Source organism: Hyposmocoma kahamanoa, unplaced genomic scaffold (genome assembly GCF_003589595.1).
Source record: "Hyposmocoma kahamanoa isolate Upper Pololo Valley unplaced genomic scaffold, ASM358959v1 160, whole genome shotgun sequence".
NCBI classification, from domain to species: Eukaryota; Metazoa; Arthropoda; class Insecta; order Lepidoptera; family Cosmopterigidae; genus Hyposmocoma; species Hyposmocoma kahamanoa.
Genome location: NW_020653575.1, coordinates 6663993 through 6691022, shown reverse-complemented (window position 1 = coordinate 6691022; position 27030 = coordinate 6663993). Strand labels below are relative to the sequence as shown.

At 36.0% G+C, this 27030-nt stretch overlaps 1 protein-coding gene across 4 annotated transcripts in view; it reads left to right on the top strand.

The window, feature by feature from the left end:
- Window positions 1-27030, top strand: part of LOC113240628 (solute carrier family 26 member 10) — a 118025-nt gene that overhangs the window by 55751 nt on the left and 35244 nt on the right. Inside the window, exon 1 of one of the 4 annotated variants that reach the window (XM_026477967.1) lies at window positions 9503-9655. The exons of 2 other annotated variants lie outside the window; for them this stretch is intronic. In XM_026477967.1, coding sequence (XP_026333752.1) covers window positions 9594-9655 — 62 coding nt within the window. In that variant the 5' untranslated portion in view covers window positions 9503-9593. Of the gene's footprint in view, window positions 1-9502; window positions 9656-24655; window positions 24863-27030 lie in introns of those variants that run through there. One more of the 4 variants, XM_026477966.1, reaches the window with a different exon arrangement.

Here is a 27030-nt window from a genome sequence, read left to right as displayed (position 1 = left end):
ACTTCTGACGCCAAGCAGTAATATAAGCGTTACTGCAAGGGTAACGTTGCTCGTGAAATTCAGGTTATTGTCAACTTAAATCTCTGTGTGACAGGTGCAGTGGCAGTGACCCTCCGATCTTTGCGATTGAAATCTCTGAGTGGCACTGAAATTATCATTGATAAGCATATCACTTATCACAAGATGCGGGACTTGTTTGTCCCGTCACTTGATATTCAATAAAAAAATTCCATCAAATATCGTCATTGCTTACATACCCCATTAATAATTGTCTATCTATGTCCAAGTAGATTGCGATCACCATGAGAAACATTTTGATTTGATCGTAAAGATAAAAGATATATCGTACCGACGTCTTTTATGAATACTTAACCTTGCCAGTATCTCAACATCGTAACAAAATGACCGGATCAACGTCATTTCACTGTGTATCGAATTATGTTATCGTACAATCCATACGTTATGCCTTCATTATGCCGACACATTTCAATGGGATACACGTGATATACTCCTTGATACTTACTTTGTTGGCACAGCAATTTACTTCTTTATCGACTAAGCATGTGGAGTTTGTAAATATGTGTTATAAGGGTCAAGTTGTGTTGCAATGTTTCCCTTGTAACCTAATCTTAATGCGATTCCTTTTTTTAAGTAATTAGTTTTTATATGCGTTGCCTAACCTAATATTATTATTGCATCATGTATAAAGCAATTTGTTCATAGTATATGAATGTCACTTAAATTATTAACCATTATTAAAAGTACAGATAGATGTAAATATAAGACTGGAACAAATACATTTATTTCATTAATAAAATTGTATGTAAATTGTATTCGAACATATAAATGAATGAGCACTATAAATAATTATCATAATCAGAGGTCGATGCACTATCGGCGATTAATTTAAATCTTTAACGCGATGTGAAGTTATCGATAAAAACATATCGAACAAAATGCAACACTATAAGGATGCAATTTCGAGTTTACTATTATTTTGAATGCTACAATACAAGTTTCGTAACAACTCGTTAAGTCTACTTTTGTTATAATTTTATTACGCACATAGATAGAGACAAGCGGCATAAAGTTCAATTTCAAATCTTAACTATCGAGTTTTTAGGTTTTTGCGATTGTTACACATTAGAAATGAAACTAATTTATTTTATTTAAATCGCGTACATTTGTTTTTTCAAACAAACCAACGTTTTGGGCCCTCCACATGTCCCATGATCACGGTTGTTCAGTCAAACAGACAATAAATATTCGCGATTTGGATCCGAAAAAATACTTCAAATTAAATCTTGAATTAACAAAAAAGGAAGAGGTTCTCAATTGGACTTTTATTTTGTCTGTATGTTACGCGATAATTCGGCATTCGGAACCGATTTTGATGATTATTTTTTGTTGAACAGAGGGTACCTCAGCATTGGTCCCATTTAAATTTGAAAAAACATTCCACCTCCAATGCTGGCAAACTAGGTATGAATCCGGTTTTCGTTAACCGATTTCAATAAAACTTGGCAAGTAGATGTAATTCCACGAAGTTTTGAGGTTGGTTTTTTTAGTACTCTATTCTGAGGTTATTTTGTATCCAGCTGGACAAAAAACAGTACCAGGCATCGCCGGTGCCAGCTCGTGCAGCGCCCAAGTGCGATCAATACCCTGACGCCCTCTAGTTAGGGATGCACATTACGATTCAATTTTTATGAAGATCGATTCAACGTTAAGATGAATCGAATCGTCTAGATCGTATTCATAATTTAAACAAAACAGTTTGTTTCTGAACCCCTATTTTGTATTGGCCTACAAGAAAAGCATTTTGGCAACGTCTAAATACATTAAGTCTACAATATTTAGCTATTGTTGCTAGTTCTATAATGCCATCTGAACGTCTTTTCTCTCTGGCTACTCTTTCTAAACGAAAATCGTAACCGACTGAAGCCTAAATTTCTGTCAACATTTTTTTTCATCGAAATTAATTTTTGAAACGATTTCTATGAGATCTATTCAAGAGAAAACGATCCGATCTGTGGATCGATTTAGAGGCGTATGATCCATTACGATCCAAAGAAATCGATTCAAAGAAAAATATCGCGCATCTCTACCTCACCTCTAGTAGGCACTTCGATCAAAATGGAATACTTGAAGACAAATAGTGACAGACATAACATTAGTACGAGGAATAAAAATAAATTAGCTGTTCTTGATGGTCGTCTTCACAAAATTCATTTAAGGGGCAATGTATACACTTCTATAACAAGATTCCGGTTGATACACAAAATTTGCCATTTACGAGGTTTAGAACTATAGTTATATGTAAGGTTATTATACAACTTCTACGTATTTATAGTAACTCGTTTAGCTCAAGGAGGTAGTCTCGATCTCATCTCTGATGTTTGAAAACAAAAAAATATATATTGCAAATGTGGAATGTGTACAAGTGTTAGTTACAAAGAGCAACCCCTAGAGTTTCTTGCTCATTCTTCTCAGGGGAATCTGCTTACGAATGAGCGGTAGGGTTTAACCAACGTGACGATTTCAAGTGTAATAATGCTTACCTATGAAATAAAGTTTATTTTTATTTTTCTCCTTGATTGGGAATTCAGGTGCAATTATAAATTATGTTGGGAAGCAATGTCCGTTTACTTAGCTTGCGCCTCGAGGGTCGTAGGCTCTTTGGAAGCGTCGCGAGGCGCCCCCTGACCCTGCGCCCTCTGACCCTGCGCCCTAGATACCAAGCCGGCACTGGTACCAGGTAGCATTTTTATAGGTAGAAAATAAATACCGAATCAGCGTGTATAGTCAAAATAAGAATCGTAATTCTTGAGTAACTATAATGTACAATTAGCTTAAACGTCACACCTGCTCTATTAACGAGATTTCTAAAGGATAAGCGGAGTAAATATGTTTTATAAATTTAATGGCGCGTGTTTAATCTTTACACACTGACAAACAAAAGGATTTTAAACAAAAGGCTTAAATCTTCAATACATTTCTTGAGTCCGTTTGTTTCTTCGTATGGAACAAATTCTGTTTCGGTCACGGTTTGAATTTGACACGAGTTTGTATTGATTTTGTTCAGAACTATTTTCCTAGTTTGAATTTTTAACAATTCTCTAAGGTCGGTAGTAATCACTGTTCGAACTGATAATTATCATTGGTAATTACACGATAGTTATTTTGATTTTTTTTTATAATATAACAATGTATTTATTTATTTACACGTATGGACTGCGACGTTTAACGGAACTTGGGTGTCCGGTAACTGGCCTTGGAAACGTCGGATAGATGACACCCTTCGGCCAAAACTCTTCCTTATATAATATAAATACTTTAATAATTATCGCGGTATATACAATATGTAAATTAATAAGAAAAATATAGGAACAGGCGGAGAAAGTTTAACCCGGATCCAACGTCGACAAGCGCCCGATGGCGACTGACGTGACAGCGAGCGGCGCGACACGTGTCGTTAAACCGCTGGGCAGTTGACAAATTTTGAGATAAACGTGAATTTAATGCCTAATAGTTGAAAACCAAAATTTAGTAGGTTCTCTGTAGTACTTAAAGATAAATATCTCCATATAAAAGTTGTGTACAGTCAAGAGCACATCAAGCTTGACACTTTGGACTTTGAACCGATATTATTGCAAGCGGCATTTTAACTCTTTAAAGGACTTGTACTGAATCAGTATGGAGCTTGGTACTTTATTCCCAGAAAAATTTAATTTAACCAGTCTCAATTTTTTTGCTAGATATAGGCTTGAAATAAAGAGCTAAGCAAAATAATTTAAAAAAATATGGTGACCTGCATTTTTATTTATTTATTTAAAACAAAAGTGTGATAGATATGTTAAATTAATTCCAGCAACACTGCGATACTGAAAAAGTCCAAAAAGCAGGAAAACTTAAATGCTAAAATATTCAAAATCATATTTCTAATTGGCTAATGAAAATGCAACAACAATGGCTTTGACATCTGATGTGTCAATATTTTATATTAGCCAAAAAATAACATAAAAATCATTGACTTACAATTATTATAAAAATAGTATTAAAAATCCCTAACGATTTTCTGGAAATTGCAGGTCAAAAATAATTTGTTTTTAATTCTGACTTTCTAGATTTTGAGAGCTCTCGACAAAAAACCAACTAATAGCCTGGTTAAATTTTCCATTTATTTTAGTGCCGCCAAAGGAACAACTCCTTTAAACCTTTAGTGCCAAGCGAACGTCCTCTTGACCCTGTATAAAGTTATATTTTATTTATTCACAGTTCGTTTTAGACTATACTTTAGTATTTAATACCTAACCCATTTGATATAGCATAATCTCAGTACAGAGTACTAAAAAAACCGACCTCAAAAGTACGTGGCATTACGTCTATTTGCTAAGTTTTATTGAAATATCCCCTAGTTCGCCACTATACAGGACTTGACGCTGGAGATAATAAAAATAGGTTCTCACGACTCAAAGTATATTGAGAGAAAAACGCCTTGAATTGGAGAAATAGCAAAATCAACCATTAAAGTAATTGCTCCTAAATTAAAGTTAGGCGCTATTTATAAAAATGAATCTTCATGCGTGAACAGGCACCCTTCGAGGTGGATGATTTTCTTCAAAATGAAATGTGACCACTATGGAGGTACCCTCTTTCCAACAAAAAAATAATCTTGAAAATCGATTCACAAATACCGGAGCTATCGCGTAACATACATACAAAAAAAAGAACATACAGTCGAATTGAGAACCTCCTCCTTTTTTGGAGTCGGTTAAAAACAGTTTTTCCCGCTTCTTCTCCGGATTTCGCTTTTAAAAAACGATATTTTCTAGAATTGGTTGTAATCAGAGTGTTTAGGTAGTGCCTTAAAACTTTTCTTCAATCCTTTGCAACTCACAGTACAGGGTCATGAGTACGTCAAATTTAACACTTAAGATATAAATTCAACTCTATGACGCAACCGATAAGGACAAAGTTTCAAATTTGATATTTATCTATTTAAATAATAAGAATACATTTATTATATACCTATGTATATATAAAGTATTAAAATATTACAGTGAAGGTGTACAATATTATCAAATGTCACAGATTATAATCTCACTAAAAAACCACCTTAAAAGCCATTCGTCCCCTAGCTTGCCACCCTTATTTTCTTCAAGTTTAAATGAACCACTTCTAAGGTATTCCCGTTCCAATAAAAAAGAACCATCATCAAAATCGGTTCAAAAAGGGTTATCGCGTAACATACATACAAAAAAGAATTTAGAGCCTCCTCTTTTTTTGAAGTCGGTTAAAAATTAAAATTAAGTTGCACTAGAATATGAAAGAGAAAAAAAACTATTAATAAACATGCCACATCGCTAATCACCAAATTTGCCGTTGTCGTTAAAAACCTCTTGTACACTGTAATAAAGTTTGATACTCAACCATTTACTAAGAGCGTTTTTAAATTTAACATATTCGAATTTTTTTAATTCATTCGGAACGCTGTTGTGTATTTCTAACCGAGATTTTACGTAAAAGCTTCTGCGACTGCCCGAGTAAAGCATTCTATGCCCATATCTTAAATATCTATGGTTCCTTTTATTTATGATTTCAAAATATTACGGATGTTTCTGGACAAATACAGTAGCCTCCTTAATATACAGACAGGGTAAAGGCAGAATTTTGCACTTGTCGAAAAACAGTGCCAAGAAGACAAAGAGTGTTAAATTACCTAAGGTAAAATCAACTAGTCCAAGCATAGAAATAAACGGAGAAAAGTTAGACCTTGTTAATAAAGCAATCTTCTTGGGAGTGACCTTAGATAGTAAACTCCAATGGTTCCCACATATATCTTCCCTGTCAGTCCTCTCCTATCAGTCCGCAGAATACGTGAGCTTACCGATGTTATTATTGCTAGACTAGTATACTTTAGTTACTGCCATAGTATAATGTCTTACGGGATTCTCATGTGGAACAAAGCGACAGACATACAAACCATATTTGTATTGCATAAACGAGCGGTTCGTTGTGTGTCCCGTTTAGGGATCTTCTAGGATTTCTAGGGTTTCTCTCAGTAAAAATGTTTAAGGAGAATGGTATCATGACCGTGGCATCACAGTACATTTACTCAAATATTTTATGTGCCCTTAAAAATATACATAATTTCAATAAGAAAGAAGATATCCATAATATTAACCTTTAGGCTAAGTCCAAACTCATGGTACCACGATTTCGTTTAACCAAGGTAAACAACTCTTTTATGGGGAACTGTATACGTTTTTACAATAAGATTCTGGAGCATATATTAAGACAATCATTGCCTAAGTTTAAAAAATACATTAAAAATTTTAATTGAAAAGTCATATTACAAAATTGATAATTACGTGTTAGATAAAGATGTATGCAAAGACGACACGGCTCCAGAATCCACACAAATTTGATTCGAAGTATATTCTATAGCATTTAAGTTAATTTGAAAAGAATTTCTTGCTAGTTCTTCTCAGGGTGGTCAGCTCAGTGAACGAGCAGTAGCTTAAATGTGACGTTTTCAAGTGTAAATTTATTTTACCTATGGAATCAATTATTCTTTGACTTTGATGGCTCACACGAATCCATTTGAGATCCACCACAAATGATACGTACACAGGTTTCTCTCACATCTTAAATACCTGCTTAAATTCTACTGAGGTCCTCAAAAAAAATACCGTAATTTGTGGCCTGACTGCACATACCCAAAATAAGCTGTTAAGGCCGCATCCACAGACGCATTCTGTACCAATTTTCGCAATGGGTACATAAACCGAGAAAGTTTGTTACACAAGCTGTCAACATGTTCTTTCCATTTGCAATTGCTGTCAAGGATAAGGCCCAGAAATTTTGTATGTTTAACTTGTTCTATATTAACAAGATTAAACGAAATGTATAAGTCCAACGGTAGTCTTTTAAATGAGTGAAATTGCATGATATTAGTTTTTGCTAGATTTATACTGAGACCATTTCCATTCCATCCATCCCATGATGTCACTTATAGCTTTATTAATGGCATGTTCGTATTGCTCTTTCTTTTCACACTTTGTAACAGCAAATAATACCATTTGTTTACTAGTATTTCTTGGAAGATCATTAATGTAGAACAGAAAGAGAAGTGGTCCCAGTGCATTACCTTGGGGGATGCCTCTATTATTCTTCCTGTAGTGGGATCTACTACTGATCACAGTGTTTGTTTTATTACAGAAATATGTCACTTCGGTACATTGCTGCCTGTCAATTAAATATGATGTCAACCAATCCAACGGTTTACCGCGTAATCCGTACCTTTCCATTTTATTCAGTAGTATGTCATTAAAATATTCCACCATAAAGAAATGAAGTAAAAATTCTTTTTTTGGAATTAGAAAATACTTCTTTTAACTACTGTCTAGGAGTGGTGGCGAAGAATCTTACCAGCATTTCCCAGCAAAGAGACATGAAATAATTCCATCCATCGCTTTCTTTCCCCTCTCTGCTGATTTGTTCCCTGAACACTGTAACTTGGACCTTTTCAAGGCGAGAGTCAATAGGGATTATTTAGGCGTGCATGCTCCATCGACGACTTCATCGAGGCTTTCCACAAAATCAATTGGAGCTACGCAATGCTGCTACTAGCAATGGCATACCATGCGTTTGTGTCAATTAGTATCTCAACGTGTCTAATGTCAATCTCAAAAAGAAGGCATAAACCAGATCATTTTCCCAAAGATTTTTCTTCGTGTTGACTTAGTTTTCTCACTGATTAACGTTTTTAGTCAAAACGTAAAGAGAGAAAATTGTGAGTCAGCATAATAATTATCGTATAATATAATGATATTATTAAAGAAAATAATCTTGTTAATTTCGAACCCTGCTTTCCATTAGGTGACAAGAAGGTCATTTGCGCGCGTCAATTATTTTATCCATAAAAGAATATTCTACAGCCTCGATTACTATCAGAACCGCTGTCACCAAAACTCGCACAATCAAATGATAAACATTACAAAATCTCGATAATGATTGGTCGTAGTATCTAATTTAAAAAGATGTAACAAATTCTGGACTGTTAATATACTTTAAACTTTATCCTGTTGGCATATCGCTGAAAGTTCAATAACTAGTTTTGCAAGTTACGATGTTTTGATTTTATGTTGCAATTTCAATCAATGTGCTGCCATCTAGCGGTCAATAACAGAACAACGTGATGTTAACATAGTTTCCAAAAAAACCCGACCATATTGCAAGGGCATAAGGTTTACTTCCGTTTTTAAGTAACAAAAAATGTGTCACAATAAACAAAAAACGGCAAATTTATTAAAATTGGATAAAATAAATCTCGAAGTAAGACATTTTTCTACTGGTGGTACTCCGCGTACTCTTGGCATAATGCCACGCAAACTAATCACTTCTGCTGTATTTATTGTTCTATGTTTCAAACCATAATTTGTAAATCACCTGCTGCCTAGTCTAAACGCTAAATTATCTCAGACAATACTGACGCAAGTACATCAAATCTTGTATAAATATTCCGCTTTAGTAGATTTGTGCCAGTCAATCCGCGGGTGAACAACGACATTAACTTTAAAGTGCGCAACGTGTTTAATTCCAAATATTGTAATTTGAGCGTAACTAATTATCAGACATCGAAATTCGTAGAATATATTTACCCAAACTTCAAGTAATTTACATAGAATGGATAAAATTCGCCATGATTAAAAATAAAAAACAAAAATCAGAAGAAAAAACCTGTAAATTGTTTGATATGACATTCAGGCATAGTAAGCCGTTTAAAAATTAAAATCCGGAAAAAAAAATTGCTTTATTTTCTCAGTTTATTTAGTTTGGCATAATTATCGTTTTTTTTTTTCATTCAAAGTACGAGTAAAATCATAGCTTAGTTAGTTAAATTGTCAGTGAAGAAGGATTTTCGCTGTCCAAAATAAATTCGAAGATACCCAAAAGTTAATAAAGAAAAGAAAATTGCGTATAAGGGGCCATTCAAAGCAATTTTCTTAAATAGCTTTTTTATTACGTCATTTTACTTAAATTTGGGTATGAAAGGACATTCGTCAGTCAATAAAACCTGTTTCGATCAATACATTTTTAATTTTAACATCCATAAAACCTGAGAAACGTGTTCAAATTGACCCAACTTGTCTGTATTGATTTAATGAAGCAATTGCAAAATATAACAAAATAAATGCAATAATTCAGAAATTTCAGAAGGAGGTATTATCCATTTGTATCTATTTACTTCCTTGAGGTTTAGGTAAATATAGTCGGCATTTCAATCTGTGATAATTATTATTTATGAATTATAATTCAGACAAATTGTGTTCATATTTAAAACTATGATTACTACAACAAGCCATTTATATAAACTTGTATGATTATATTGTACAAAAGTAGAGTCTATCTTACGAAAGGATTTTAAGGATGTACCTTTTAATTTTACGTAAATTAAAACACAAAATAAGTTTTTTTAAATAAACATAACCAATAAAAAAAACAAGTGCCATAAAACCCAGTTACTCAAACCCAGTTTTTTATGTGGTGTTACTCTTGCTTATCATTTCGTGAATCAAAGTATAAGAATGCGAAAACATGATGAAAGTTCTGATGATTGGGAGAAGGAGAAACTGAATCCTAATGGATGGTAAGTACCTCTAAGAACCAACGGTAGCCAAGGGGTCAATGTAGTGTTGTAAAAAACTCGAAACCAGGTGTCTACATTTATAAACTCGACTCCATTTTACACGGGTCAGTGGCCTAAAAAACTCACGAGTCCGAGTCAAGTCGAGCGCGAGTCATTGGAGCTCGATCTTGAGTCTAAAAAGAACTCGAGTCGACTCGAGTTTGTACAAAACTCGATTCAAAGCGACTTCCACACTGCAAAGTCTCGAATATTACATGCAGGGTTCAACTTTATGAACAATTACTACTGCTCTCGAATTAAATAAAAAACAAAAACCCAATATGGTGATTTATAAAAGAAAAATAAATAATACTTAATTATGCTACAGTTTAATACACTGCACTACAACACCCCTCAGTAGGTACTTACCAGACACACGACTCACGACTCGTTACATAAATAGACTCGAGCACTAATGTGGAACTCGAGTCTATTCGGAAACTCGATAAGCTCGTAATACATCGAGCAGTGGAGTCTTTGTATTTATGAATGGTGTGAATTGGAGTCGAATCCTAAAATGTAGACACTCGGACTCGAGTTTCTTACAACGCTAAGCCAATGCCTTGTATTATAGATTTTAAGATTCGTAGTTGCAATTTTTATGTTATTATCACATGATCGAGCTGGCCATTTAACGGCTGAATTTCATGAAATTATGCGATCGGGAAATTTGGTTTGCAATAAATTCATTGTTTCGGTGGCTGTGTGACTGGAATCATGAATCACTGGAAAGTTTTTATTTTTTAATTAATTGAAACATCCTTTGTCAAATTCTTAGCACTTTGAAACTATTGTGAATAACTCCTATTGTAAAGACACGTTACGCACAGTTTTATGCATTGCAGGGACTATTCATTGATACATGTTTCACTGCACATAATAATATAGTAATCATGAACTCGTGGCTTGTGCTAAAGTTAGTTGAATAAGATTCTCATTTGGATGTATTGTAGGTGTGTTATGAGAGCACTGTGGTGTGAAAAACGATTTGTATTGACAACGACTAAAGAGGTTTGTTTCTTCATGTCTCTGTGGTAGGTGATAGATGATTAATAATAAATTAAATAGAAAATAGCGAGTCTTTATCTTGGCTCAGAATTTAAAATTTAAAAAGTTATTTAGCATCAGGGGGTAATAGGAAACCTTGGGAAGAGGGACTCGAAGCCTTAACTCATGATGATGAATAGCACTGTAGGCTTTCAGTCGATAAAACAGATATTTTTTTTATGATATCAAGTATCAAGACGAACAAGTCGTGCGCCTGGTGGTAAGCAACAGGCCTGTCCATAACAGTTACAGTAATAATCACATTACTACTTTTGACTACTTCTGTGGCCGAACGGTTACCATGCCGGACTGCCACGCAGAGGTCCCAGGTTCGATTCCCGAGCCGGGAGAAATAGTTGTATGGCCTACAACTATTTCTCTCGTGAGTTTGGGTGTAATTTGTGGTTATCTATGTGTGTGTCCATGGCACCCGCGACACAGGGTTTCCCTAGTGCGGGGCTATGTTGAGTGTGTGCGTTATTTATTTATTTATTTACTACTTGACGACAGAAATAGGTAAGGTAGCAGTACTTCCCTGTACGAACTCCTTCACAACGAGCTCTACTGCTACTAGAAAATGTTACTTACAAATTAGGTTAAACGATTTAAAACAGATCTCGTTACGAGATGCGGTGGCAACCGTTGGTTATGCAATGTGCAACGGGAAGTGAGCGTGCGGCTCCGGTACCTATCTGGAAACTAGGGAGGGTACGTGCACCCGGGGCGTCTCACCCGAGGCATTAGCCTCTTGGAAGCCAGTGACAACGGTCTGTGACAACCCTGTACACTGGCTAATCTGGTGGTCGATTCAGAACATTACTATAACTCAGTTGTCAACCGATTCGATTAGATATCGTACGATTTCTTTTTATTTTTATTCACAATAACCGAATCGAACGTCAAACTGTCGTATTCGAAACCGAACCGAAATGACGTCACACCCGTACGATTTGTCGAACTTCTCGACCGGCAAAGGCTACAAACGTTATTCAGAACACAGTTATAAAGCAAGAATGTAATATGGAAATCTCTTATTATTTTAATTATAGTCTGGATTTTGTTCAATTTTATTAATTTATTTTAATGTTAGACTAATGCATTCCCACATTTTAGGTCTTTAATGTCTTTAAAAATGTACATAGAAGGTTTTTGATTTTTCTTATAATCTGTTTCCGTAAACGTTGTTGGATAACGATATCGTATCCAATTCCGAATTGAACGTTTAACTGGATAGCTCGAAAAGCGCCCTTCAATTCGACAATAATAATAATAAGTTTGTTTATTTTCTCACCACAATATAGGTACATTGAGCATAATAACAAGCACTATACATAAAAAAAGAAAAAAGAAAGAATTATATTGTGCGAGACTGGTGCCTAAACTAGACGTATTTCAGGTCTGTATTTCAAATAAGAATGGTGTACAATCGAACGATTCGATTAAAATGTCGAAGAGTTCTGAATCAGGGCTGGGGTCAAAGCCTGAAATTAAAAGGTTCCTGTGAACGCACAGGCTATAAGTGTCCTTCTCGTATACCTTAAGGGTCGGTAGGGAGGGTCATTGTAATCAAAAGTAATGTAGAAAGATATGGGGTTGAGATCTAGCTACGATGCTCCAAATCCAAAAAGCGGGAAAAACAAATTTTATAATGAAATCTTGAGAACACTAGGTGTACATTACCTTTATGACAAATACGATGTACTGTGTTCCTCTTAGGTCATCTTTTAGGTGAAGAGAAACGTTAGCACAATTCGAATTTGGCTTAACGAAAGCTGATAATCAAGGACAAGTTTAGTGTAGGTTTAATGTTTTTTACTTCTAAATTCTTATAAGACTTAAGCTGTTCTTCCTAGAGCTCAATGAGCTCATGAGATTAAACGGCGGTGACTCGACGAAAACTGCGCTCCAAAGCCATGATAGCCCGAATTCACTACGGCTTTTAATTTATTCCCACTTGTTCCATGCGTGGAACTTTTGAGATACAATTGTTCCACGTGGAACTGGGTACATGGAACTACTGGGAATAAACCGGATTTTTTGTTTTCTTTTAAAAAATATAATAATTTATCTCCTTATTGTATATTATGTCAAATTACTAAAAACTATTACCTGATTTTTATATTGCAACTGCCTCCGTGGCCGAACGCTTACCATGCTGGACTCCCACGCAGAGGTCCCGGGTTCGATTCTCGGTCCGGTAGAAATATTTGTATGGCCTACATGTATTTCTCTCGTGAGTTTGGGCGTAATTTGTAGTTGTCTATAAGTGTCCATGGCACCCGCGACGCAGGGTTTCCCTAGTGCGGGGCTATGAGAGAATATTAAACAAAATATTTTTTTAAATATATTTAGATGATTGATGAGAGAAAACAATTGTGAAACTAAAACTTTATACTAAAGATTATTATACAACTTGTGCGTACTTGGATGACAAAAATCCGTGATAATGACCAGTTTACCTCTTTCAGGTAATCTCATGTTTAAATTAAATATTGTAATGATAAATGTATTCAAATGTATATTTACAAACAGCAACCCCTGGAGTTTCTAGCTCATTCTTCTCAGGGGAATCTGCCTTACGAATGGGCAGTACAGTCAAAGTCAGTCAAATAATCATTTATTCCATAGGTAAAATATTTACACTTGAAAACATTGACTTACAAATAAATGGACGACGGGTCTAATACAAAAACCACGAAAAAAATGTCCCAAGTCAACCTATTTAAACGTAGTGACATGTAAAGGAATATGAAAAAGCTAAAACGTTGAATTTAATTTGTAATGTCATCGCAGTACTGTCTAATTTTGCTTGCTTCGCTGTCAGTCGAACAAACGAAGACTAAAGCGTGAATGACGCTCTGTATACGATTTTAACGCCCTATAAGTTCGGACACTTTTTAGCGCGGACCCGACATCCATATAATTGTAAGTCAATGCTTGAAAACGTCATTTTTAAGCTACTTTTTAAGCTACTGCGTTCACTAAGCTGACCTCCCAGAGAAGAACGAGCAAGAAACTAGAGATTGCTCTTTTCAAATAAACTTAAATGCTAAGGACTACGCTTTCAATCATAATTGTGTGGAATCTAGACTCTTGTTGTCTTTCCATACTTCTTTATCTAAAACATACTCTTCAATTTTGTAATATGACTTTTCAATTAAAATACTTTTTAAACTTAGGAAATGATAATCTTAATATATTCTCCGGAATCTTATTGTAAAAACGTATACGGTTCCCTATAAAAGAATCGTTTACCTTAGTGAAACGAAATCGTGGTACCATGAGTTTGGACTTAGTTCTAAGGTTAATATTATGGATATCTTCTTTCTTAACGAAATTAAGTATATTTTTACTAGGGTTTAATCAATATGACGTTTTCAAGCGTAATTTGCTTACCTATGAAATAAAGGTTATTAGACTTGGACTTTCTCATAAAGAAGACGATCTCGATAGCCTAAGACTAAGGTCAGTGGACACTGAGGATGTCTCAGGTCCGATTTATTCTATAATTTAAAAAACGAACTTCTCTGAATTGTCTCAGGGGGCCTACTATGAACTGCAATAGATCTCCTCTCTCCGTCAAAATCGTACTTACGACCTCACAAATACAAAAGCCGGTTCCATGCAGTGTACGTTGAGCCATACAAAAAGATACCTATAAGTTGTTGTAAGTCAAATACCATTTTATTTGCTTTTTAACTGCAAAATATATCCTTTTTAACCGACTTTTTGAATCGATGATTGATGATTTGATGATTATTTTTTATTCGAAAGAGGGAAGAGGGGAGGGAGGAAGACTGAGATATCATTATTAGTCTTATTTCAATTTGGTGAAAATATTCCACCCTTAAGGGTGGCAAACCAGGCGATATATCCGGTTTTGCGCTTTTTCCGGAAACCGGTCGGTCGATGTTCACACACATCTTTTATTATGCGCACGTGAAATGAAATTCCCTGCCTGCGGCTGTGTTTCCGAGCGCATGCAACCCGAGTATCTTTATGGTTCGACTGAATAGGCATCTTCTGGTCGAGCTCGTTCCATCGTAGATCCTATCTTTGCTCCAAAGTTCGGTAGTGGTGAAGAGCAAGTCCATTTAATTTAAAACAAAAAAAGGAACTTTTTAAGGAAGTAGATTTTTTTTATAAAAACGTTATAAGCTCCGAGTGGCACTGCGACTTTTGTGGACAGGCATGTCGTTCCTTTACTTGGTATCATAAAAAAGTTGTTGTCATGATATTAGATTATTTTACCATTTTATTAAGAGTCATATCTATTTAAACTATTCCTGATGTCTATTATAAAGGAATAAATATTATTAGTTCAAAAGTAGCAACGTGTGTGACAGAATGGATAACCTTAGCACGTGAAAAACATTTAAAACCATCGTGACGTTAAACTTATATTATGTTATTATTGTGACGTAAAGTTTACTAATGCCTGATTAAGATTTTATCTCTACCGTTTAGCTAGAACGTGATAAGTCATGACATGTAGACTCTAACTGAAGAAATATCCATTCACAGTGTCGTCAGATGTGACTACAAATTGTTTTAGAGTGAACTGCGTGATCGATGTATTTGCTCATTATATTTTAATAGGCGTTACTAATTCGAACAAAACATATAGGTAATGTAGTTTGTTTTTTAATCCCCGACGCAAAAAAGGGGAGTTTAAAGCCTTTGACTGTGAATATTTTGCATGCCTATCCGTAGCGTCGTAGCTCCCAAAGGGATGGACTAACCTCAGTGTTTCTTTTTTAATTTGGTCTAATTTATTCAGGATGTTCTTAGCTGTTTCTTTATTTGTTTATTTTTTATGATATCAAGTGGCGGGACGAACAAATCTAGTGCGCCTGGTAGTAAGTGACACGCCTATCCATAACAGTTGCAATGCCATCATAGCTTTAAATCGCAAAGATATTATGGGCACGCCACTGCGCCTGTCACCCTGAGACATAAGTTGACAAGTCCCATGTGCCTTTGTAATTTCAGCAGCACCCTTACCCTTCGAAATCGGAACGCAGTAATGCTCACATTACTGCTTGGCGGCAGAAATAGGTAAGGTGGCAGTACTTCCCTGGACGAACTCTTTCACATGGAGCTCTACTGTTACTAAAGTTAATTAGTTCTTAGGTTAATATTATGGATATCTTCTTTCCTAATGAAATTACGTATATTTTAACGGTCATACAAAATATTTGAGTTATTGCACTTTTACGCCACAGTCATAAGACCAGGTTTCTTAAAATTTTCTCTGAAAGTAACTTAAGAACCTACACGATACATAGAAGGAATCGGTCGTTTTTGCTACACAAATATGGTTCTTACTATTTGTGTAGTAAGAACCATATTTGCTAATTCTTACTATTGTCATAAAAGGATTTGGATATTCGGCGTACGGTACTCGCTGGTTGTTGTCCAGACTGCGCGAGACGTACTCGTACATGAATGGAAATGGTACGTGGCGACGCGTCGTCGGGGAGGCTCCTTTGTTCACCCCGCATAATTAATTAAATGGACATGCTCTTGACCACTAAAAACTTCAAAAAAATCTGTGTAGTTTGTTTTTATTCTTTAACGTAGTCTGTCTAGAATCGAATTTTGTTGTTGCTTTGATCTATTCTTATTATGTGTATAATTATATTATAATACTAATTACATTACACAACATTAAATCCTCTTTACAGTCATAACTTACACCTACAGCTATAATTATATTCACATTTGCTCATGCACTTACATGTCTAACAGGTTATTTTAAATGCACCATTTACACTGTACTATGTATATTATTATTGTCAATGTATAACTTTACTCGTAGTCGTTATATTTTTGCTTTCAAATACCTTAATCCCTCTCGTTGGTTCTGACTGAAAACCAGCGCCTTAGGAAACTTTGGCATATGCTGAGTCAGCGCCGTTTCACTGCTATGACAATCATGTTTTGTTTTTTCTTTAATGCTTAATCTGTATTTGTGTTATATCAGTGAATAAAGTGTTTATCTATCACTACCTAGCCCTGGAGCAAAGACAGGGTCTACGATGGAACGAGCTCGCCCAGAAGATGCCTATTCAGTCGCATCTTAAAAATACTCTGGTTGCATGAGTTCAGAAATACAGTCGCAGGCATGGAATTCCATTCCCGGGCTATGCGCGTAATAAATATTGATGAAAAACTTTTAGTACGCCTGAAGGTAATATCGACCAAGTAAGGATGATATCCCGCCGTACGTCTGGATGTTCGATGGTTAAAGGCGGGCGGGGTGAGCTGATGGATCTCATAGGCACGCTCACCGAAATATATTCTGTAGAAAACTGGCAGACAGGCAACTTTGCGCCGGTGGGCTAAACTATGAAGTTTAGATTCGATCTTATCGTCGCCAATAATTTTTCTGGCTCTGCGCTCAAGTTTCATGGAATCACATTTATTTGCCAAGTTTTATTGAAAGTGCGCGAAACCGGATGCATCTCCTAGTTTGCCACACTTAGGGGTGGAATATTTTCTTCAAATTTAAATGGGACCAACACTGAGATACCCTCTTTCCAACACAAAAGAATCATCAAAATCGGCCTGCAAATGCCAGAGCAATCGCGTAATTTACATACAAAAAAAATGCAGGCAAATTGAGAATCTCCTGTTTTCAAGTCGGTTTAAAAGGACATATTTTTAAGTTAAAAACAAAAAATGGTATATTTCGGTGAGTTGTGGTGAGTGCATTAAACGTTAGATAGATTTAAACGTTCACCAGTCGATTGAAAAGCAACCATTCTCCTACTAGGCTATCACCGCTTTGAAAACATCGAGTAATAAGAATAATATACCCGATCAATATTCTCATTACGAGCAAGTTATCAAACAAGAGAAGTAATTAAATGATTAGATGCTATAGGCTATAGGTGAACTACAGCGCATCATGTGACTGAGTAAATGGGCCGGAGATAAGAAGGACAGAGTTAGTGCTCTTTGCGCCCTTTCTTTACAACGATATCATGAGACTTATTCCCGTCTGATCGCCTAAACCCGATCCCCTGGGGGATCCTTTTTATTTTAAATTATTTTCTATTCCCATCGGATTCCCGGAAGCATAAATATTAATATTTTATTCCCATCTGATACCCTGGTACTGCCAAGTTTATTTTTGTTAGGTATTGTGGTACAGTCAACAAGAAAATGTAATAATATGTGATAATCATAACATTAAACTAGATTTGAAATATTGCTCAAGACTGATTTAATTGCTTGTGATTTGCAATTGATTGTCTGTGACAATTGTAACATTTGATCATAATTCCTCAATAACTGAATATTTCATTTCAAAATTTCTTTTTCTCTTGACTGTACTTATCTCACAAATACAATGATGATCCGTTGGGAATTGCAAAATATAGAGAGGATCAGTTGCAATTTTAAATTGGCGGTGGATAAGTATTAGGGATCAGATGGGAATAAATCTCGACGTATCAGTATACGTCCTGTCACTGGTAACAGGTCTCCTTGACCTAAGGTGAAGGCTTTTTTAACCGACTTCAAACAAAAGGAGAAGGTTCCCAATTCGACTGCATATTTTGGATGTATGTTACGTAATTACTCTTGTAAACTGATTTTCATAATTCTTTTTTGTTGGAAAGAGGGTACCTCAGTGTTGGTCCCATTTAAATTTGAACGAAATATTCCACCTCTAAGGGTGGCAAACTAGGGGATGAATCCGGTTTCGCGCACTTTCCGGTAACCGATTGCTATAAAACTTGGCAAATAGATGTAATTCCACAAACTTTTGCGGTTGGTTTTTCTAACAAAAATTTATAACTATAAATTTTAAATTTTGGGCGCAACATTTTTATTCGCGAAGCATTGGTGCTTTGGAAAGAATGAACTGATGACTTAAGCATTTTTTTAATCCAGACATGGTTTTGCATTCTTAATGTTATTTTTGGCAGTTTGTTGTACAGCTTGGCACCTTCATATTCTATATTCAATTTTACACTTATTTTTACTTCGCCTTTACTTTCTTTAGGTGTAGCTAAAACGACCTACTTATGAGTGTAGGGCAAAATGGTTCTTATCTCACCTGAAGAGCTCCTACGCTAAGACAAACTGCACTAAGTATAGGCTCGTAGAGGGGAGCATGGTCTGAAATATTAAAAAGTTTAAAATAAGTCATTAAAAAAGTTATTATGATTTCAAACAAAGGGACGAACAAGATGTGCGCCTGAGGGTAAGCAATATCGCTCAACAATTGTAGAATTGTGTGGGTGTTCTAAGTGTTCTAATTATCTAACAAAGCTTTAAGAACTCTCATTACAGAAAATAATGTTTGTCCAGGAAAAAGGCGCTGTCAACCAGAAATAGAGACGAAATGTCATTTAATTTGTTTGAAAACTATTCTGTCAAATCATTAAGATGACAACTGCGCTCCAATTGGCCAGCCCGAATTCGAAACAATTGATTGGTGTCGTCAATCGACCAGTTGAAATTGAGCTTTGCTGTAATGGACGATAATTAAAAAATTTAATATTTCATTACGGATGAAATGTAATTCCGTTTGTTTTGTAATTAGATGTTTTGCTGTTTACATTTGTATGACAACTAAAGACGCACCAGGAAAATGTGTTATTATTCCACTAGTCAACAGACGGACCGGTAAGGATGTATTTACTATTAAATAACTTCTATTCTAAAAATACGATTCACCTTTTTTTTATGATACCTACTAATTGAACGGCACGTCTGTCCGTAACAGTTGCAGTGCCACGCAGAGCTTTAAATCGCAAAGATCTGAGGTGGACTGCCTCTGCGCCCATCACCTTGAGACATAATCTGAAAAGTCCCATGTACCTGTAATTTCACCTGGCATCGCCTTACGGCGTAGCGTATAGTTAAACCGCTGGGCAATTTTCAATTAATAATGATGAACAGCATCGAGACAAACCCTCAAAATTTACAATAAACGTTAAAAACAATGTTTCTTACTTGAGCTCGAACCGGTTTCTTCAACATTGTGGCAACAAAATCAGTATTTTTGGCAACATACAGTTACTGCCGACAGCCAACTGATACAGTTCATATTTTAAATTGACATCAATGTATGTTGCTTCTGTTGTGATTGTCTATAATTAGGTCGAACTTGAAACGCGGTGAAATGTTTCGAAGTGGCCCTTTAGTAATTTTAGTGAAAATTATAACAAGGTAACAAATATTATTAAAACTGAATTGTAATTAAATTTAATTTAAATTCAAAAATATACCTTATCGAAGTTTTTATTTACTTCAGGAATATTAATTAACTGCCTCCGTGGCCGAACGGTTACCATACCGGACTGCCACGCAGTAGTCCCCGGGTTCGTTTCCAGGGCCGGGAGAAATATTTGTATGGCCTACATTTATTTCTCTCGTGAGTTTGGGTGTAATTTGTAGTTGTCTATGTATGTGTCCATGGCACCCGCGACACAGGCTTTCCCTAGTGCGGGGCTATGTTGAATGTGTCACAATTGTTACCCCTTTTTTCTTTCAACTTTATTTAATATTTAATTTTGGAGTTTTATTTCATCAATTTTCATAATAAATACTTAAATTTAATTTTATAATTTGCTTAATATGTTTAATTTGCCAAATTTTTTTGTATTTATTTATTTTGTATTAAATAAATTAATTTAATTTTTAACATTCCAGCGCCCTTGCAGGTTTCATGTTTGGTTCATAACAACATTTTAATAACTACAAATGTACAACTTGATATGGAATAAAGAATTTTGAATACAAACGAAATACTCGAGCTATTAAATACAATCTTACTTATTTACTTATACGGTTTTATTGTTTAGAAGCAAGCAAGAGTTTTTTTATGATACCAAATGAGAGGACGAACAAGACACGCCTGTCTATATAGTTGCAAAGATATGAGAGACACTGCTGCTGTGTCCGTCACTCTGAGACATAAGTTCAAAAGTCGAGAGACGAACTCTATCACAGCTGTACTGCTACAAAACCTATAAAATAAAGATTGTTTGAGTTCAATTTTGTACATCGCCTAACTAAACCATAGATTCCCAAGTTTCTTGCCTCACCGCCCACTTAGGCAAGATAAAAAAATTTCAACGCTCACCACCAAAAAAATAATTGAAAACATTGTTAGTTATTTATCATTACGTATTTTTTTACATTAAGTTAACACAAAAAAATCGGACGGAAAAAATATATACCTATATATCTATATGTAGTGCAGTTTACATACACATCGAGTATGTAACCAGAAATATAGATGAAATAAGGACCATCCATCCCTGGCAACTGATCAGGCAAAGGGGCTTTACATCAGTTTTAAATATCAACTCTCGTTTGCGCTGAAATCACAAATTTGACAGCTGTGTACATCCCCGTATATCCCAAAAATATTCTGTATTTATTGTAATGAAGATAATATCTCTAACAATGGCTGTTCCATTCGGTGGTGTGGGGAAAACAGCAAAACATCTAATTACAAAAGAAACGGCATCACATTTCATCGGTAATTAAATAATAAATATGTAATTTTTCAATTTTCGTCCTTTATAGCAAAGCTCAAGTTAAACTGGTCGATTTTAAGTGAAACAATTGACGACACCCGTCCATTGTTTCGAATTCGGGCTGGTCAATCGGCGCGCAGTTGTCACCGTAATGATTTGGCAGAATAGTTTTCAAACTAAATATATGACATTTCTTCTCTATTTCTGGTTATATACTCGATGATAATAGATAATTAAGTTTTTTTTTTTCAAATGCGATAGCACCCCCTGGACAGCATTAACGCGTCCAATTGCTTCCGAGGAGCCCCTACTGCCCTAGGACTTGTCGTCGCCCGCTGGGAGGCGGTAGGCACCTCTTTGGGAAACTATGGCCTAAACCCTCCGTTAGATAAGACTCGTGTCGAGCAGTGAGACTTATAATTTTGTATTCATACCACTGTACCTACTAACTCGATGTATAAAATGTAATAACTTCCTCAGACGTGCTCGTGTGTACATGGATTCTATTGACTCGTACGCTATATTTGCCAATTTGCCTATAAATGACTGTCCTATTTGTTAAGATATAAACGTTGCCTCTCCACTTCGGCGTTACAAGAAGTAACCAAACCAAAACGTTTTGGTTACGCTGAGATGTATAACCAATGGAAGTGACAGCGATACTATAAAATCAGTACACATCGCTCGGAGCTTAGGGTTGTTACATTGCTATTTTTGTTATATCTACAGGTTGTAAACATAATTTGAAAAAAATTTAAGTATTTATCACAATATTCTCGTGCTATATTGAAATATCCTTTGTCATGTGCAGTACTTACTTGGTGGTATTTCTATACCGGCATCGCGGATTAGTATCGCGATTATGGGAGTATGATTATTTTGTATATGTATACATAACGATACATTTATAAATTTGACGTAGAAAATATTTTAAATAGTTTAAACAGCGAACGAACGTTTCAATTCTGTAATGAATGGAACGTGCAACGACACACGCTATGCAACTCGAGTGCACCGCGAACAATATGTGCATCCGTACACAACTTATCGAATATCCGAATGTCCGTACCAAAGCACTTTGACTTATTTTACCACCATTTTTTGCTTTTTTTAATTAGGAGTAAACTTTCCGTGTTCGTTTTTTGAAAGTAATGTAATGCAAAATTTCTGAGCATGTTTGGGAAAACATAAATATCATAAAAATATTTTTTTTAAAAGTAAAAAAACAACTTGTGAACTGATTGCTCGTACAATAAACTATTTTCGATTCACCTTTCAAATTTATGGCGAAACGAAATTGTTTTAGTTCTACATTATCATGACTACGATCAAAATACCGTATTATTGATTTTATATATTTTTTCGTGTCTATCTCTAATGTTACGACGTTATTATCTCTTCTAGCACTAACAATATTTCTTTTATTCTTCAACATGCGAGCCAATATTTATTCATCCATCCGCGACATTGCGTTATCAATCAAAGTTTACTAACTCTTAATATGCTTACTGGGCAGCTCAGTGTTAATTTGAACCACAGTTAGAGTGGACGTGCTTATTAACTTTTACTTTGAACATTTTAAAGTAGTGATTTGTGTCAAGGTTTTGCGAAAGTGTATAGATATTTAATAGTGGCAGTAAATCGTATTTTTTTTTATGTGGATTGTTTTGAAATTGGTATTGTTTTATAATATCGTCTGGCGGGTAGTAACATAATAAATGTTGTCGAATTCTTAGGTATTCGCGATTGTAATTCAGAAATTTTTTGGGTCCAAATTGCGTCTATTTCTTTTTTCGAACAAACCAACGTTACGGGCCTTACAAGCCCCAGACAACCGTGACCATTGCTTAGACAAACAAATATACGCAATTTGCATCCGTAAAAGTAGTTTCATTTCCTATTAAGTACTTTAATTTTGGTATATCATTAAAAAAAACCTTAATAATAACGAGATAGAAAAATAAAATTAAAAAAATCAAATTTTTAATTTAGCTACGAACGTACTCACAATTACACTCTTGTGAATACGTTCATAGCATTATGAAAAACGTTAATAAGCAATGCTTTTTGAATTATGATAATTCGCACGTGCAACCAAATACTGTCGTAACTCAAAATTATGGATTTGAAAAACACGATTGGAAAGTACAATAATTGTAACTTTTTTATTTAAAAAACCAACCTTAAAAATTTGCTTATCGACTTTTTTATTGGAATTACATCTATTTGCCAAGTTTTATTGCAATCGGTTAACGGAATGTGCGCGAAACCGGTAACATCCCCTAGTTCGCCACCTTTAATTCTTCAAATTTAAACGGGACCAATACTGGGGTACCCTCTTTCCAACAAAATCGGTTTACAAATCACAATCGCGTAACATATAAGCAAAAAAAGTCGAATTGAGAACCTTTTTTGAAGTCGGTTAAAAATTACTGAATGTAACCAATCAATATGTATTCTCGTTTATAAATGGATAAGTAACTGTTATATGTAAATAATAATAATCATAATAATTATTCGCAATAAGATCCATTCGGTATGTTTGTAAATTTTCAAATCGCGGTTTCTCCATTCCGCAGTTTTGGTTACGACAATACTGCCGTGTCAAACCAAAGACCTGCAGGTTCAATACAGTGTTTTGCAATTTCATATATTTCCTTCGCCGCGGATAAAGCCGGAAGGGCTTTTTTGAGCGAAGCTTGTAATTAGTAAATAAGTATTATGGTCAATAAAATTAAAAAAAAAACAAAACAAGTATCTCTCGGCTGTGATCAAAGGAAAAAAAATTATTAGTTTTCCAATAGAAATAGCTTATTTTTCAACGTAAAATTATGATAGTTTTAGATTTCTTTAAAATCTTATTTACAACGTAAGTTAAACGTATCTTTTTATGACATTAAAATAAAAAACTACAAAAATCCGAAAATCATTCTAGCAGTATTTTCTGAAAATGTTTTTTCTTGACGTTACAGTGTTTTGGTTGGACACAGCAGTGTATTTGGTTTCATGTAGTGGAGTACGCCCGACCCGCGCTCAACCCGCTGCGATGCGCACCCGCGTTTTGTGTGAAAGCAATTGGACAACGCGACTCACCAGACGGACCCGACCCTACCCCCAACCAGTCAATATATATAGTCAGAGCGAACGCGAGCACGTGAACCTGGCGCGAGCGTCCGTCCCATACCCGCGTCCGGTGTATAGTCGTCCATATAAATACACGGCATTAGATCCGCCGCGATCCCGACCCGACAAGTACCCGACCCGCACCCGACCCGCGCCCGACTCGCGCCCGACACGCACCCACTCTCTGTGTGTTTCACGCTTAAATGTTAACATCTTTGAATGACGATCTATCGCGTCAACATCTATGTGCAGATGACAACATTTATAGAACATTGTAGTCGTTCTTTGCAACTGTGATTACGGTAATCTTTGACCAATGTCAATTTAATGTCTTTAGCCAATGGTAGAAACCAATCCTAATAATAAGAGTTACACTTATGGTTTTTGAAAAAATGCGTATGCGCAAGACGTTTTTGGTGTTCGACCGAGACTTCATGGACCGAAGCGAACGAGCCCCCCTCTTACAAGATACGGTCCTCGATGATGATGACGAATGGCAAGTTGTTGAATACAGAAAAAACTAATTTAGGTGTGCATTTCAATTGTGTGTGAAATTCGACCTCGTCGTCACTTTCCATCAGGTGAGGTGGAGGTCAACAGCACACTTATTTTTTATGAAACAAAGACACATCGCACGTGACTACTAACACAGTGTTATCTCAAAAATTGCATTATATTATTACAGTGTTGTCCTGCCACATTGAAATTAAATCGTATACTAATGACATACATACATATGTAACGCAATTTTTGAGATTGTCCTGTGCGATATTATACTCTTAAATAATAATAATTCATTTATTTCAAGTCACTTGGACCCGTAGTGTTAGTTACAATGTCACTAATAATTACATTACGGGATAGTGCATTGAAGTTTTACGTTTTTAGCGTCGGTTTCTTTGCGATTTTCTATTCTATTAGGTACGTTAAATTTATTATTGAGTGAGTAACTTCATAAGTTTCTCATAGGTGCGCTGACGACGTCAGAAAGCCGTTTAAACCCAAAACAGTGCTTCTATTTTCTCAATGTCCCTCGGCAATCATCGGATTCCCAAATCGGATCGGATTTCCAAATGCACGCGAATATTAATTTCCACGCCCATTAATTATTACATTTAAAATTTATAATAATTTGAACAACGTATTTTATTGTTCTTTTCTTTTGATTTCCGTGTGAACTATACATATAGACTTCTAAAACTATTATTGTATTGTATTTGCCTATTTTTAATAACATATACCCCATGTCAATAAGCAAGAATATAAAGAAATAAAGTGTGATTCTGTTATGATGATGATGGCGCTCATATTTCCACGAGCTGCTGAATCAGCAGCACAGAGAGGTGCAGCCACCGGTCCTCCCTCCGAATCAGGGACTAGTGCGACCGGTAATGCCTGAGGAAGTCCACTTAGCTCTTCGTCGCATGAAGAATCGGAAAGCTGTCGGAGCCGATGGGGTTCCCATCGAGGCCTGGATGGCAATGGGTCCCCGTGGTGTGGGCATCCTTACCGGCCTCTTTAATCGCGTGCTCCTCACCGGTAAAATCCCTAACCAATGGAGACTGAGTATTATCACTCCAGTCTTCAAAGGGAAGGGATCGGTGCAAGAGTGTGGCGATTATCGGGGCATAAAGGTCATGCCCCACACCATGAAGCTCTTCGAGCGTATAATAGACTCTCGGATCCGACAGGAGAGTGCTGTCTCGGAGGGTCAATATGGGTTTCGGCCTGGTCTAGGGACCATGGATCCTGTTTCTGTACTTAGCGCGTCCGGAGACATCGACGGCGACGTCAGAGCCCGAATCGCAGCCGCTTGGGCAAAGTGGCGTGAGGTGACTGGTGTCATTTGTGACCCCAAGATTTTTTTTTGAAATTAAGCTGTAAGGACAGGTCTGTAAGTCCATCATTAGGCCTGTCCTTTTATATGGCACTGAAACGTGGCCCGTACTTGAGCATCATAAGCAGGAGCTGCGTGTCACGGAAATGAAGATGCTGCGCTGGATGTGTGGAGTTTCACGGAAAGACCGTGTCGGAAACTCCCGCATCCGCGGCAGCCTTCACGTCCGTGACATTGCAGATAAACTGCAAGAAAGCCGCCTACGTTGGTACGGCCACATCTTACGGTAACCGGCATGCTACGTGGGAAACAAATGTCTGGCTATGCCACCTCCGCCAGGCCCCGGTAGAAGGGGCAGACCCAAGAAGTGCTGGCTTGACGTCGCCAAGGGTGATATGCGTGCCAATGATCTCACCACTAAGAATGCCGAAGACCGTGCAAAGTGGACGAGAAAAAGTAGGAAAGCGGACCCCGGGCTCCGCAGCAACACTGCTGAGGACGCAACCGGGACAACGGTCAGATGAGAGAGAGAGAGAGAGAGAGGTTGTAACCCTAACTAGCCGTGAACAGGTTCACGGCAATGAAATGGGAAACTTCCGGTCCACAAAATTTATTAAAGAAGTAAAGTTTAAAGAAAGGCTGTAATAATATAAAGGTAAATGTAAAAAAACAGGTATAACAGTATAAAGAAAGAAAGAAAGAAAGAAACATTTATTCGGCTATTACAAATAAAATATACAAATAATAATAATAATATTAACCTGAATTTAAATTAAAAAGTAAACCACTAAAAAAAAAATAATCAAAAAATATATATATTACTAAGT